General features: G+C 32.2%; 3 protein-coding genes across 3 annotated transcripts; 2 read left to right on the top strand and 1 right to left on the bottom strand.

Annotated features, from left to right (window-relative positions):
• Positions 1 to 4968: 4968 nt before the first annotated feature.
• LOC145102369 (putative pentatricopeptide repeat-containing protein At1g10330) lies at positions 4969 to 6476 on the top strand. Its single transcript, XM_079039759.1, has one exon. It carries the CDS (start codon positions 4993 to 4995, stop codon positions 6394 to 6396), a length of 1404 nt encoding a protein of 467 aa, XP_078895885.1. The 5' UTR covers positions 4969 to 4992; the 3' UTR covers positions 6397 to 6476.
• A 795-nt stretch (positions 6477 to 7271) lies between these two features.
• Positions 7272 to 9494, top strand: LOC145102380 (protein SRG1-like). The gene is made up of 4 exons (XM_079039768.1): positions 7272 to 7593; positions 7765 to 8012; positions 8249 to 8573; positions 9112 to 9494. The coding sequence occupies exons 1-4, from the start codon at positions 7315 to 7317 to the stop codon at positions 9376 to 9378; spliced, it is 1119 nt and encodes a 372-aa protein (XP_078895894.1). The 5' UTR covers positions 7272 to 7314; the 3' UTR covers positions 9379 to 9494.
• On the bottom strand, positions 9470 to 13072 carry LOC145102389 (protein SRG1-like). The gene is made up of 4 exons (XM_079039778.1): positions 12762 to 13072; positions 12388 to 12635; positions 10453 to 10777; positions 9470 to 9919 (listed from the first exon to the last, which is right to left on the bottom strand). Exons 1-4 carry the CDS (start codon positions 13035 to 13037, stop codon positions 9677 to 9679), a joined length of 1092 nt encoding a protein of 363 aa, XP_078895904.1. The 5' UTR covers positions 13038 to 13072; the 3' UTR covers positions 9470 to 9676.
• Between the last annotated feature and the right edge of the window lie 1814 nt (positions 13073 to 14886).

Consider the following 14886-nt stretch of genomic DNA (forward strand, 5'->3'; position numbering starts at 1 on the left):
TTTCAGGTACTTCTGGTTTCAAAGGAAAGAGCCCATGATGATTGCAGAGCACACACCACCCGATTCCACATTTTGTGATTTACTTTGATAATGATGATGTATTGATAAAATTTGATTACCTTGGTGTTATGACAATGATATGGTTTACAGTTTTATAAATGCAAAAATGAAAGATTTTCGGGTCTTATTTGTGGGACGTTACACTAGACTTGACACATGTGTCGTGTCGTGTCGTGTCAAATCAATAAATGGGTTGAGAAATTTTGACCTAAACTCAACCCATTTAATAATCATGTCAGGTTGTGTCAAATAGTTTATTTTAGTGTCTAGTTTGTGTCGGGTTTCAGGTTAGGGTTAGACTTGGAAATGTGTGGTGTTATGTAAGGTTGAAACACTAGACATGTTGAAATATTAGGAGTTGTATAGATGGAAAAAAAGGAAAAAGTAGTAGTTACAAGGCATAATAGCTAAATTCATAGTAAATTTTAGAGGGAAAAATGGAAAGATAGGAGTTGGGAAGGCAGAGGGGCGAGAATCGAGATCATAAGGATAAGGAAGTGGTTGATGGGAGCGTGTAGTTTGAGAGACGAAAAACTGTAAATGAAGTATTGACTTAGGTCACTAACTCGTTTCCACATTACAAAACGACTCAACCAAAAGTTTTTCTTTTTCTTTTACATATGATTTTGGTTTTGTGTCTTTTAATATTATCTAAAAATTTCAAAAAAACTTACTATGAAAGAAAAGAGTTTCCTATTCCATAGTATGGATGACCAATTCGTGTAATATCAAGTCCAGAAGGACTATAGGCTTTTTCCCCCTCTCGATAGAGCATTTATGTTAGTAAAATCGTTGAGCTCAAACTCTATATCATATGAAAGGGAGCTATTGATTAAGCGCCCATAATGTTATGTCTTAGAGCTCGTAGTGTAAGTAGTCTAGAGTAGGGATGAACTTTTTAACCGAAAAACCGAACCAGAATCGGAACCAATTGGAACCGAATTATGGTATTTGGTCCGGTTTTCGGTTCTCATTTTACGGCTTATTTGGTTTTCAGTTCCGGTCCGGTTCCGATTCCGAACACCTTCTTAGATAACACATTTTTTAGTAGAACCGAATCAAAACCGAAACCAAGTAGTGGTATTCGGTTTGGTCCGGTTCTAGACCGATTTACAGGCCTCATATAAAATATACATGGTAAATTGATTATTGTTAACACCAATGATGTAAAAACGTCAAGTTGTTCAACTACAAAACTGCAATTAGATATTTGTGTATATGCCCAACCTACTCCTCAAATTTTCTTAAACATTGTTAATTTTTTTTCCGGATAAATGCAAATATTGAAAAATACTTGAGCTTATGTCCAAAGAAATAGTCTAAATTTAAAAGATTAACAACCAAACAAAAAGAGCTAAATGTAAAAAGATAAAAAAAAAGAACAACAAAGAGTCTAAATTTGAAAGATTGACATCCCAAACAAAAAGAGCTGACTGTAAAAAAAATAATAATAAAAGAACAACAAAAAGCCCAAGAGGTTAAACACCCTCTTAATCAATTTGGGTCTTGGGATGATACCGACAAGCTGATCAGGGAATGGAAAAAAACAGGCACATGCCACCGTCCAGCGGCACATAGCGCCTCACCCTCACGACCCAGCTCCACCCACTCCCATCGACTTTTCTGGCAGCCTTCACCTCCACGCCGGCAGTTCCTCAGCTTCGGCGACTTCCCTCCGAACCTGCAAGAATGCAACAAGTATGCATTAAGCATTTAAGCAAAGTTTTTAGAGTTATTTCAATTCTATGTCATTTTCTTGAAAACTTGAAATTAGCAATTAGGTTTATTTGATTAAGGTTAGCATGCAGTTATTACTTGTTGAAACTTGAAATTAGTTATCTTCATATCTTGATGTTGAATTATTGATGAAATATTGAAATTGGTTATAGGTTTGGGTTTCCAAAGTTCATCGGTAGGTTTCTGAAATTAGTAATTGAGTTTTGTTGTCTATCTGTTATCCGAAGTTCCAATCTCATTGATGACAATTTCACTTGTTGTCTAATTGTCTAGCTTACATGTTAAGTTTTGTTGAAATCTTTTTGCTAAGTTGTTTAAATATTTAAATTTAAGGTCCCATTGGGTCTTTTTTGGACAAGAAGCTCCAACTCCAACTCCAAGAATGAAACAAGTAACTTACTTACTAAAAATCTAAAAGTAGTTGTTCTTTTGCTTTGAGAAGTAGAGATTTATAAGTTGTTGTCTTCATGTCTTGATGAAATATTGAAAGTAGTTGTAGATTTTGGCCATTGATGAAATATTGAAATTAGTTGTTCTTTTGCTTGTAGTTATAGACAAATTATTTATTAGATCCGTTATGATAATACCTTGTTCTAGTTAGTTTTGTGCATTTAAAAACCAAGCTTTTTAAGCTATGATGCATATTACGTTTAAGATCGACTCACATATTTTCTATGGTTAGTATTAGTTGAGGGATGTAGGGCCGGTCCATTGGTTTTCGATGCCCGGGACAAAATAGTAAAAAAAATGCCCACCAAACGGTAAACGAAACACATCATTTTAAGAGCATCCTCTATCAAATATGTATCTAATTATTAACACCATATTTGATATGAAATATGGATTTGCCATCATCTTATTCATCTTTTATAACATTCCTTTTATATGTTAAAAATTTCAAACCTTAAAATTAAAGATATAACCATTCAAAATCCAATCTAAATTTAAAAATAATCCAAATCAAAATCTATCAAATGAACACATCACTATCACCGTCAACCTTCTTCATGTTAAGAATCCCAATCCACCTCCTTATTCCTACTCAGGTGCATCAATTTTTTCAAGAAAAGTTTAAAACGTTGGTAGCATTTTCTTTCAATTAAACCAAAAACAAGACTTCTATATCAGCTCATGAGTCTAAAGTTTAATAAACACCAAATAAAGGGTGTAGAAGTGGTAGTTGCTACAAGATTTTTTTAATCTATTCAATTCCGTTTGAATTTTTAAAAGAGTGTATTGCCTTTTGGGTGCTATAAAAACATAAATTAATATATTCTAATAGACAAATGTGTAACTTTTTAAAAGAATCAATATATATCTTAATGATTTTTCATGGACAAATATGTAAAGTTATTAGAAGAAAACATTCTCAAAAGTGGAAATAAAACTAATGCATACTCTGATGCTTGTGGGTTGTTTATAGCAACTAGATTCTTAAGCATTGCGCGATCTCTATGGCTAACAAAAACCTGAAACCTATTAGAGTATTAGTTATTTGAAAATAATGCTTCGATAAACATATAAATAAAATTCCCTGTTATTTATTGCAAAACATTATTTCTGTCAAAAAAATAAAAAATAATAATAATCAAATGACGGTTTGTAAGAAGCAAATCAGAACTCATAGCTTCTGTAATCGGTTTAGGTACATGAAACAACAGCTTCAATCATCATGTTCTTCACTACACAAAACCTAAATCTGCAAAAAGACACACAAATACCATCAGCCTTTGTAAAATCGGAGGCCAATTCGAAGTAAATATGAAAAAAATGATAGACCGATTCTACCTAAAAATTAAAATATCAAAGACTATTTCTAACTAAAAATGCATTCTTCAATATTTGGAGCTAACGAGAGTATCCCGAGGGAAGGCTTACAACAATGATATCTTGGGACTAATATTGTTTCTTGTTGATCGTTTTTATCATACCCGGACCTGTCTCCTCGTCTTCTCACCTTGCCCACTGTCTCCTCGTTATTTGTGTTTGAATCATCATACCTGTCTTTTATTTGCTGGTTCAATTCAATTTTCCGCCTTCAATTTTATTAGGTCGTGCCTTCCTTTTTCATCGGACCGGATTTGTGGTCATATGGATCAAATTCTTATTAGCCTAAATGGCACATATCTATGTATATATATCATAACTTGAAAAATCTGATGCCCCTATAAAATCTGCTGCCCTGGGCTGTGGCCCAGCTTGCCCTGGGATTAGGCCGGCCGTGGAAGGATGAACTGCAAAATGAAACTAGGGGTGTTCGTTTGGATGGATCGGTTTGATCCGATCCAATCAAGCGAATCCAAATTGATTTTGGTTTTCAAAAAATGGATCCGAATAGTCCAATCTAAATTCAAATCCGATCCGATCCGATCCAATTACAATTCGGTTGGATCGGTTTTTTATAATTCGGTTTTCAAAAAACGAAACATTTTAAAACGATATATAATTATAATATTACCTAACTTTACATAAGAACCAAAAACAAATTAGTTAGTTACATTTTGAAATTTTTAAACAACTGCTAAGAAGATATATTATAGTTAAATATTTTATAGATAGAAAACTTTTGAAAGAAAATACATATAAATGTTTTTTTTATCGGGTGAAACGTTTTGAACCTATTTGAAAAAATAAATTACAAAATTAATAAATAACTATGGATCTATATTATAAATAGATAAATAATAAATGTTTATTCGGTTTTTTTTGGATTATTCGGTTCTTATTTTATAAACCAAAACCAATCCGAAATCCAAAATAATAATTCGGTTTCGTTAAAAACCAATTCAAAAATCCGAATATCCAAACCAAATAGTTTAATCCAAATTGTCTAATTGAATAATTCGATTTTATCAAAATAATGAACGGTAATAAATGAAACTATGCAGCTTTGAGTACATAATTTTGAATTAATAGCATGTAAAGTTAACATGTCGGAAGAAATCATTGCTATCTACGATTTCGTCATTGTAAAATGACAAAAAGCCCATCTACGATTTTGATATCTATATATGTCATTTTTTTTGGATATTCTTTTTAAAAAATATATAAAAATAGGTGAAAATTTGTCGTTTCTATTTTCCTTATTAAAATTCAGAATCTATGCTTGCTTTTTAAAATTTTTAATTAATAATTAAATACGTATCTTATACTGTCTCGTTATTTCAGCTGACCATCCAATGAATTGGCTCCGGGATGTTTCTCTCGCCGGAATCTCTACTGCAACTCCTTCAACGTTTCATCAAAAACTCCATCCAAATCAAGCAAATCCATTCCCTCCTCATCATCAGCGGTAATCTCCTCCCTAACCCTAACCCTAACACCAACTTATCTACCTTCAAATGGATACCCACCTTACTCTACAACACTCTCATCAGAGCTTACCTCAATATCCATCTCCCTCACACTACCTTACTCCTTTTCACCCACATGCTTTCCCATAACATCCCACCAAACCCCCATACTTTCCCTTCACTAACCAAAGCCACCGTTGCTGCTTATACAACCCCTTCCCTCATCGCTAAACCCCTTTACACTCAAGCCCTCAAGCGCGGAGTATTATCAGATCCCTTTGTACAAACATCATTCATTCATTTGTATGCTAAAAGCAACTGTCTTTCCTATGCACAGAAGGTGTTCGATGAAATGCCTGAACCATGCCTTGTTTCCTGTAACGCTATGCTTGATGGGTTTTGCAAGAATGGGGATATGGGTTCTGCTGTTTCCTTCTTCGAATCAATGCCTGTGAGGGATGTTTATTCATGGACTACCATCATCAACGGGTACAACAAGAGAGGGTGTTACGACACTGCAATTCGGTTTTTTCAAAGGTGTTTAAGAGATTGTTCAGTGAAAGCTAATGAAGCTACATTCGTTAGTGTTCTTTCTGCTTGTGTTCATTCTGTTACATTTGGGAAACAGATACATGGATATATCATCAAGAACGAGGATCAAGTAACTCCCTTTATCGGGACATCACTGATATATTTATATGGGAAAACGGGTCATTTAGATTACGCCACTAAAGTGTTTGAAAGTATGTTGAAAAAGGAAACATGTACATGGAATGCAATGATTTGTGCTCTATCTTCACATGGAAAAGATAAACAGGCTTTAGAAATGTTTGATAAGATGAAGATCGAAGGATATCATCCAAATGAAGTTACTTTTGTTGGGATTCTTGCTGCTTGTTCAAATTGCAACCTTATAGATTTAGGTTTAGAATTATTCGACTCAATGTTGCCTCAATTTGGTGTTGTTCCAAAAATGGAACATTATGGATGTGTGGTTGATTTATTGGGTAGATCAGGGTTTTTAGCAGAAGCAAAAGATTTCATAAGTAGGATGCCATTTGAGCCTGATGCCTATGTTTTAGGTGCTCTTTTGGGTGCTTGTAAACTTCATGGGGATATTGATTTAGGAAATGAGGTGGCTAAAAGGCTTCTTGAGGTAGACCCTCAACAATGTGGTCAATATATAGTTTTATCGAGTATTTATGCTGATGTTGAGAATTGGGGTCATGCTGCCTTTTTGAGGAATGTTATGGTTGGAGTAGGTGTTCATAAGCCTCCGGGTTATAGTGTGGTTAACTCAATGTAAAGAATTAGTTTGTGCACATTAACGAATGTTAGGGTTGCATGTATTAGATTTTTAGTATTAACAAAATAGTTTCTTTAAAAGAGTTGACTTCGAATACATTATGAGTCATGGGAAAATGTAGTGTAAATTTGAAGCTTGGTACATGGATTTTCATTTACCATAGGCATACGAAAAGTCTACTTGAAGGCATGAAAGAGAAGAGAAATGGGTTGTAATTGACTGCTTCTTTTTTCTTTTTATTTTATTCCAAAATAAAATAACAGTAATATTTAGTTGCTACTTGCTACCACTCCTTACAAAATTACAACATAGTATATAGATGCTATCATTATCTTATCCTATATGGCTTTAAAAAAAATCCTATGTACATCCTTAACAAAATGCCATGTCATTTAGTGTAGTTAAATACTACGGAAACTAGAGTGTTTTGTTACATAAATTGAGCAAGAATTTAATATTAGTTTTTGAAATAAATAGTTGATACGCATTGAACAGGGCGACAAGAACTCAAGAAGTAGTAGTTTGTGACCAATGGAAATAGGAATAAAGTCCATCTTAGGGGTGTTTGGGATTATTTTTGATGTTAAAAATTCTTTTTGTAAAATGATTTTTTGGTTAGTGACTTTTTTCAAAATATAGTCATTTTTAAAATGTGTTTGTATTAAAAGTCATCTTTTCATATTAAAAAGCCCTAAAAGTCACGATTTTATAACTTTTGAAACACTGACATTTCTTCTTGCACACAAAAAAAAAAAGTTATTTTAAAAGATTTAGAGCATTGCCCAATCATCTTTTAACTATTTTTTTAATTTTTTGGAAAAATTAAAAAACGTTTCAAAAACCCCCTTATAATCGTCTATTTTCCCCCCATTATTTATTAAAGAAGTAGTAAGCATGTGCACTCTTCTCTTTTGACCAATGGAAAACCACAACGATGAATCGATCAATTTCGGGAGATCACTGATAGTACCAAGTGTTCAAGAACTTGCTAAGAAATCCATCACCAAGATCCCACCTCGGTATGTGCGCCAAGATCATAATCAGAAACCCTTAATCACTTCATCCGATGACACCTCCAATCTCTCTGTACCTGTCATTGATCTTCACACCTTATTTGCAACCGATTCCGGATCTTCGACGTATTCTTCTGAGCTCAGTAAGCTTCATACAGCTGCTAAACAATGGGGTTTCTTCCAGGTTAGTGTTCTTAAAGTCTATTTGACTCGATTTAATCCTTGTAAATTAGAAATTGTATATGTTGTTGGATTGCAAATCATGATGAAATCCAAATCAAGTACTAACATATGCTAGGAATCAAAGTTTTGTTTCCATTATATCGTATTCAGCTCATATAGTCGATAAAAACAGGTTATAAACCATGGAGTAAGTGAGCCCTTATTAGAGGATTTTAAAAGGGAAGTCTTGAACTTCTTCAAGCTTCCAATGGAGGAAAAACAGAAGCTCTGGCAGGAAGAAGACAATCATGAAGGTTTTGGTCAGCTTTTTGTTGTATCAGAGGAACAGAAGCTTGATTGGTGTGACATGTTTTACATAACTACCCTTCCACACAATCTTAGACAATTTCAACTATTTCAAAAGTTACCTCCGGTTCTCAGGTTCTTTCTTCCTTCTACAAATGAAAAGTCTATAACTTTGAATGTTCTGTTATTGATTGTTGTAACTTAAATAAATGAAAGGTTTTCTCCATTAAGTCCTCACTTTTTACAAAATTGCTATATTGTCGTTTTCTTATATATCTTTTAATCATAATCATCGATCCAGACAATATATAATGTGAAGAAAAAAAGAAACACAACCCTAATTGTTTTAACAACTTTGAAGAAATTTGTAGAGAGAAATTGGAAGCTTACTCTACGGAAATAAAAAAGCTAGCAATGGCTATCTTAGGTCAAATGGCTAAAGCTCTAGGGATTGATGGAGAGGAAATGAGTGAATTGTTTGATGATGGGGTTCAGTCAATGAGAATGAATTACTATCCTCCATGTCCGGAACCGGAATCGGCTTTGGGATTCACTCCTCATTCCGATGCCGATGCTTTAACGATTCTCTATCAATTAACCGAAACAGAGGGACTTCAAGTTCGAAAAGATGGAAAATGGGTATCTGTTAAACCTCTTCCAAATGCTTTGGTAGTCAACATTGGAGACATAATGGAGGTAATAAAATATATAAGTTCCTTGATTAATTAAATTACGGGCTAAATGCAAAGAAATAGTTTTATAGTAATGTAGTTTCTTATTGAGAAATAATGGGTATCTCTTTTCTTATTGAGAAATTGTACTTTAAAATACTTGGCCAATTATAGAATCGTGTTTTCATTTTTTTGTACATTATATTTCGAAAAATCTACTAAATGATAGTAGTAGATATTTCTTTTTTATTTGAATGACATTGCTATACTTCGGTGGATGTTGTAATAGGACGAAATGAAAGTAAATGCTATAGTAAACAAATCAACGGACATACATTGCTTTCTTTTGCATTTAACCCATTGAATATTTAAGGTATTTCCATTTTTCATTCCTTAGCTATTAGTTGTGTTGTTAGATATACATTCTGGAATATTTTTTGCTTACATATATTACAAAATATAACAAAGATCTTCATTCTCTTTCGAATTTTGAATTCAACAAGTTGACATATTAGTTGTGTAACCAAAACCCAAAAAACCTCAAATTTGATATTTGTTTGTAGATCATAACTAATGGCGTGTATAAGAGCATCGAGCATCGAGCAATAGTGCATTCAAACATCGAGAGATTATCGGTTGCCACATTTTATAGCTCGAGTATGGGTACTGAATTGGGGCCCGCAAGAAGTCTTGTTGCACAACAGAATATAGCAAACTTCCGCCGAGTCCCTCTTGAGGAATATTTCAAGGGATTTTTCGCTCGAAAGCTAGATGGAAAGTCATTCTTGGATTATATGAAAGTTGAAGAATTGAAGAAAAATGTTACATAGTTGAATTATAGGTTTGTTGTGTTTTTTGTTTTTATTTCTTTTTGAAGTATGAAGCTCCATTATATGAGGCAAAAAGGATATGGTTATGAGGTTATCATGAATGAACCTTTTACTTTGTTGATTGTGAACACATACAAAAGATGTTTATTTATACAAAAAACTCGGTTAACATACCCGACATACAAAAGTTGAGAATGAGACTAAACTACAACTACCAACTTTTCTAACAATACTTTAGAACGATTTTGAATTTCACGAAACAAAAGAAACCAACGATATAGTTCAAACTATATAACTCTTAAAGTTTCATAAACTCCAAGTTTGACTTACCATCAAGCTTTCGAGCAAAAAAATCCTTGTAATATTCCTCAAAAGCGACACGTCGAAAGTTTGCTACATTATGTTGTGCAACAAGGCTTCTTGCGGGGCCTACTTCTACACCCATATTGGAGCTGTAGAATGTTGCCACTGATAACCTCTCCTCGTTTGATTGCACTGTTGCACAATGCTCTATGCTCTTGTATACACCATTACTTACAACCTGTAAACACACGATAAAATCTATCGGTTATATTTGGATAGATTTTTCAAAGTATAATATCCTAATAAGAAAGAATGCAAATGCAATGCTAAAATTCGGAGATTTTTGAAAGTACATTGTCTTAGAAACAAAAATGGAAGTACATTGTTGTATTTGAAAGAAATGAAAGTAGAATGCTATAATACAAAAATAAATGAAAATTAATAAGATGCTATTTCTTTCATTTGGCCCATAGCTAATCAAGTAAGGACCTTATATATGTTTGGTTCGCTTTTCTAGCACACCTCTACATAAAATATAGAAATGGGCTAAATGGAAGAAATAGGATAGTACCTCTCTTCTATTACACCATTGTAGTTTTAATCATTTTCATGAAGGCATTATACTTTTAAAGCAAAATACCGAATGAAAGTAAAATGGTATCATAAACAAATCAACGAAAGCACATTCTATTTTTTGTATGAAAACGGATTGAAAATATCAAATCGATTATCCTTTTGTCATGTTGCTGAAATCATGAATTATGTTGTTACCTCCATTATGTCTCCAATGTTGACTACCAAAGCATTTGGCAAAGGTTTAACGGATACCCAATTTCCATGTTTTCGAACTTGGAGGCCAGTGGTTTTGGTTAGTTGATAGAGGATTGTTAATCCAGTTGCATCAGAATGAGGGGAGAATCCCATAGCCAATTCTGGTTCAGGACATTGGGGATAATAATTCATCTGTAGGAACTGGGCCCCATCATCAAATAACTCCCCCATTTCCTCCTTGCTCATCCCTAGAGCCTTACCCATTTCACCCAAGATGCCTACTGCTACCTTTTTTATTTCCCTAGAGTATGTGTCCACCTTCTCACTGGATAAATAATGTTTCAAAAATATTTGAGTAAATGGAAAATCAATAATTTGTTAACATATGATGAAGAAAGCTCATTCTTTCTGGATTAACTCAAATAGGAAACACCCATATATAACTTATTGGATTAAGGCATGCACTTATTAAATCAATCAAGTCAAAGAATACGAAATAATCTCTATACTAATAAAAGAGTAGCTCTTTTGACATGTGTCACCATATTAGACATTTTAATTAATGTGTTGCCACTTGTCAATCTATTAGTTTTTTATTTTAAATTTATTAAACCTCCTCATTAATGTGATTCTATTTTAAATTTTAAATTTTAAATTTTAAATTATTGTTTTCATTAATTCACAAATAAAAAATATCTAATATATATTAAAAATTAATTTTATATATTTATTTGAATCAATGATTATAATTTCACATAACTAATAAAAAATATCTCTTAAGTTAATAATTTATTTAAAATAACTTATTAATAATTTTGAGCTTTTACTATAAAAGTTTGATTAATTTTATAACCGTGGTTCAATAGGTTATAAACAAGTGAATTATACGAGTAACTTGACGACAAATTAGGTAATTGTTTTTTTTTTACCTGACGTGCATCATACGTACAACTTGCACGATGTGAACTCGATACGCTCTTCATTTAATTTGGATGTGTATTTCGATAGTAATTAAATGCACTATCTTATCATCTACATTTTTTATGTATATAATATTTCCTATATATATTAAAAAGTGGTAGAGATAACAAAGCAATACGTAATCTAGTACAGATAACAAAGAAATACGATAAGTATCCTCGATAACGGGTGAAATAAATATATATATTTTTTGTAATAGATTCTAAACCTTAGATAACTTTAAAAAGTAAAAATAAGAAGAGAATAAAACAAGTTATAACAAATGTTTAATCAAATTTCAATGTTAATTTATAGCAATGCAACCAAATTTAATTTGACTTCCTCATAGAAGGGGATCAATATCTTTCAAGGTTGTCAAGATCGAGATTCTATATAGGATCAGTTTTGGATTTATAAGATCGGGATCGAGATTCTAAGATCCCACAAAAAAAAACACAATTTTAACTTATAAATTCAAAACATGAAAAATATCTCCAATATTCGGTTTTCCATTCAAAACCTATAAATTCTGAACATTAGTCACAACAAAAAAAGGTAAACGGTAAAGGGTAAAAGCCGTAAAATAGTAAATTCATTTTTTTATATATTTTTTTTGATTTTTTTATAATTTTTTCAAAAAACAAATCAAGGAAGGGTATCTACTATCAAAATCGGGATTTTGACATAATTAGAATTAGACAAAAACTCAACACCGTGATTTCATTACAACTTCAAATAACAAACACGTCCAACATTATCTACTACACCCCATTTTATTATTACTAACATAATCACTTTTAAAACGCATATATATATATATATATATATATATATATATATATATATATATATATATATATATATATATATATATATATATATATATATATATATATATATCCAGTAATTAACAGACATGCATGCAAAATTAAAAATTTAATTAAATTAGTTTCATTTGGAGTAGGAAAAAAGAACCTGAGGATGGGAGGTAACTTCTGAAATAGTTTGGAATTTCTGATATTAAGTGGAAGGGTATTTACGTAAAACTTGTCACACCAATCAAGCTTCTGATCCTCGGATGCAACAAACAGTTGACCGAAACCCTCTTGGCAGTCTTCTTTCTGCCAAAGCTTTTCTTTCTCCTCCATTGGAAGCTTGAACAACTTCAAAACTTCACTCTTAAAATCCTCTAATAAAGACTCACTTATTCCATGGTTTATAACCTGTTAATTTATTTAGCATATTAACATCATGATTTTGAAACCTAATCAACCATGGAATTGAAACAACTTGTAATTAAGAACGACTAAATCAAGTGAAGTAGACTTAATTAATTAGTGAATGCTGACCTGGAAGAAACCCCATTCTTTAGAAGCTGAATGAAGCTTATTGAGCTCAGAGGAATAAGTGGAAGATTCAGAATCGGTTGAAAATAAGGCGTGAAGATCAATCACAGGTATAGAGAGATTGGAGGTGTCATCGGATGAAGTGAGAAAAGGTTTCTGATGATCTTGGCGTACATAACGAGGTGGGATCTTTGTGATGGATTTCTTAGCAAGTTCTTGGACACATGGTACTATTAGTGATCTCCCAAAATTGATCCCTACATCCTTGTGGTTTTCCATGGATATTCAGTCCTAAAGAATACTATAATGAATATTAAAGGAATTAACGTAAGGCAGTGTATATGTGTATAATAGTACTTATAACATGACAGTGTTAATTGCTGTGTTGCTTGTCAATTCGTTATATTTTAAACAATTCTGAAAATTTGAACTTTTTTATGGTGTCGTTCTCAAAATATTTTCTTAATAGTTGTAAATTTGTAATACAGAAAAAGAAGATGAAGACCATCGGTATAGCAAACTTAGATATTTTCTACTCATCCTTTATGAAACTTAAAGGCGCAATGAAATAACCACAGAATAATGAACACTTAAAATCTCTTGGCTTGAACATGTTTCCAATACTACTTACTTATTGGAGTCGGATGTCCTAAAACAAAATCAACCTAACAATATTTGTGTCAAATATAACGTAAATAAAGGAAGAAGCTTGATACACAAAAATAATGTTTTTAAAAAAAATGTCTATAGTGGTCAAATCAGAAAAAATGGTAAAGTTTAGTGGTTTTACTGAAAAAAGAATATAACAATTATATGGTAACCTGCAGGTGGTCACATTAAAACTTTTTTTTGCAAGGATTGGTGGTTTTTTTTTGTAAAAAAACTAAAATATAGTGCTCAAACCGATTTTTGACCAAAATATAATGTTTTTCTTTTGGGCATTTTCTTCTTTGTTGGATATTGAAATATCTAGCAAATGAAATTAATTTTAACCAAATTGTTGAACTTATTTGTTTTATGAATTTGCAAAGTCCAACTACCTATTAAGGTAAGTTCAGCCACTTGAGCCTAGTACCTGATTTGTTTTTGATGATTTGGAACCAATACCCCTAGCATATTTACTAACTGTAGTAGCCATAATGATCCAATCCAAACCAGAAAATAAAATTTAAATTAATATGATAATGATGCACTCCACCTACGGGTTGTGTGCATGACTGAAATAATGTACAATTTAAAACCGGAGGAATGAACAAGTAGATGAGACAAGTGAATCAACCATATTATATTTAAGTGACTTGATAAAGTAACTCCATAAAAGCCGGCCATGGCAATTGAGATCCAGCCAAGGGAGTTATATACTTATATATGATTGGCTAAACAAACAGATAACAATAATATAAAAATTATAAATAATTGTATGTTTTTTGTAAGTTTGGGCATGCCTTCTTCTGTGGCTTCGCATCATGCAGGTAAAATTAAATTTGTGTCATCTTCTTTAGGGTCACATCATAAAAAAATGACCTATTCCCTAGTACAGATGAAAAGGAGATATGAAGTAAATGGACGGGTTTAATGTTAAGATGATGTTGATGCACTTTAACTAGATCCAACCAGAGTTATTATGTATTAGCAAGTTACTTTGAAAACGGAAACAATACCATACATTTATTTACAATAATGATTTAATCCGGGGAAAATGACATTCCAGTAACAACTAAACAGTGAAAACAATACTTGGCATTTCGACTCGTTTTTCTAAACTATATGAATCTGGATTATATTTTATCTCCAACTAGCCAAATAGGCCAATTGTAGATTTCATCATCCATCTCATATCTCAACATTACTTGCACGAATCACCTTGAATCATAGTCATATGAAAGGCCTTCTTCTTTATTAATAAGTTAATTTCTTAAACCTAGAGTTGTTTCCTTACTTTGGTACCTTAGTTCTGACATCTATTGCTCCTTATCTTTTTGAAGCAATCTATGTATGCTTCTTCACAAGGTATCTATATCATATAATTAATACATTCAAACATTTAACTATACGATCAACTGATCATTTAAGTGGAACATACTTGTAAATAGTATTATTCAGTACTTAAGATACACAGACCTATAAA

The sequence above is a fragment of the Lactuca serriola genome, chromosome 1 (assembly GCF_051521515.1).
Source record: "Lactuca serriola cultivar US96UC23 chromosome 1, Lser_US96UC23_V15, whole genome shotgun sequence".
In the NCBI taxonomy this organism is placed as follows: Eukaryota; Viridiplantae; Streptophyta; class Magnoliopsida; order Asterales; family Asteraceae; genus Lactuca; species Lactuca serriola.

Excerpts from the sequence above, each read along its gene's own strand:
- LOC145102389 (XM_079039778.1), bottom strand. The coding sequence starts at position 13,037 with ATGGAAAACCACAAGGATGTAGGGATCAATTTTGGGAGATCACTAATA. Across the intron at positions 10,778-12,387 it reads AAGTTACCTCCCATCCTCAG|TGAGAAGGTGGACACATACT; the intron begins GTTCTTTTTTCC and ends TTATTTATCCAG. Across the intron at positions 9,920-10,452 it reads ACATTGGAGACATAATGGAG|GTTGTAAGTAATGGTGTATA; the intron begins GTAACAACATAA and ends GTGTGTTTACAG.
- LOC145102369 (XM_079039759.1), top strand. The coding sequence starts at position 4,993 with ATGTTTCTCTCGCCGGAATCTCTACTGCAACTCCTTCAACGTTTCATC.
- LOC145102380 (XM_079039768.1), top strand. The coding sequence starts at position 7,315 with ATGGAAAACCACAACGATGAATCGATCAATTTCGGGAGATCACTGATA. Across the intron at positions 8,013-8,248 it reads AAGTTACCTCCGGTTCTCAG|AGAGAAATTGGAAGCTTACT; the intron begins GTTCTTTCTTCC and ends AGAAATTTGTAG. Across the intron at positions 8,574-9,111 it reads ACATTGGAGACATAATGGAG|ATCATAACTAATGGCGTGTA; the intron begins GTAATAAAATAT and ends ATTTGTTTGTAG.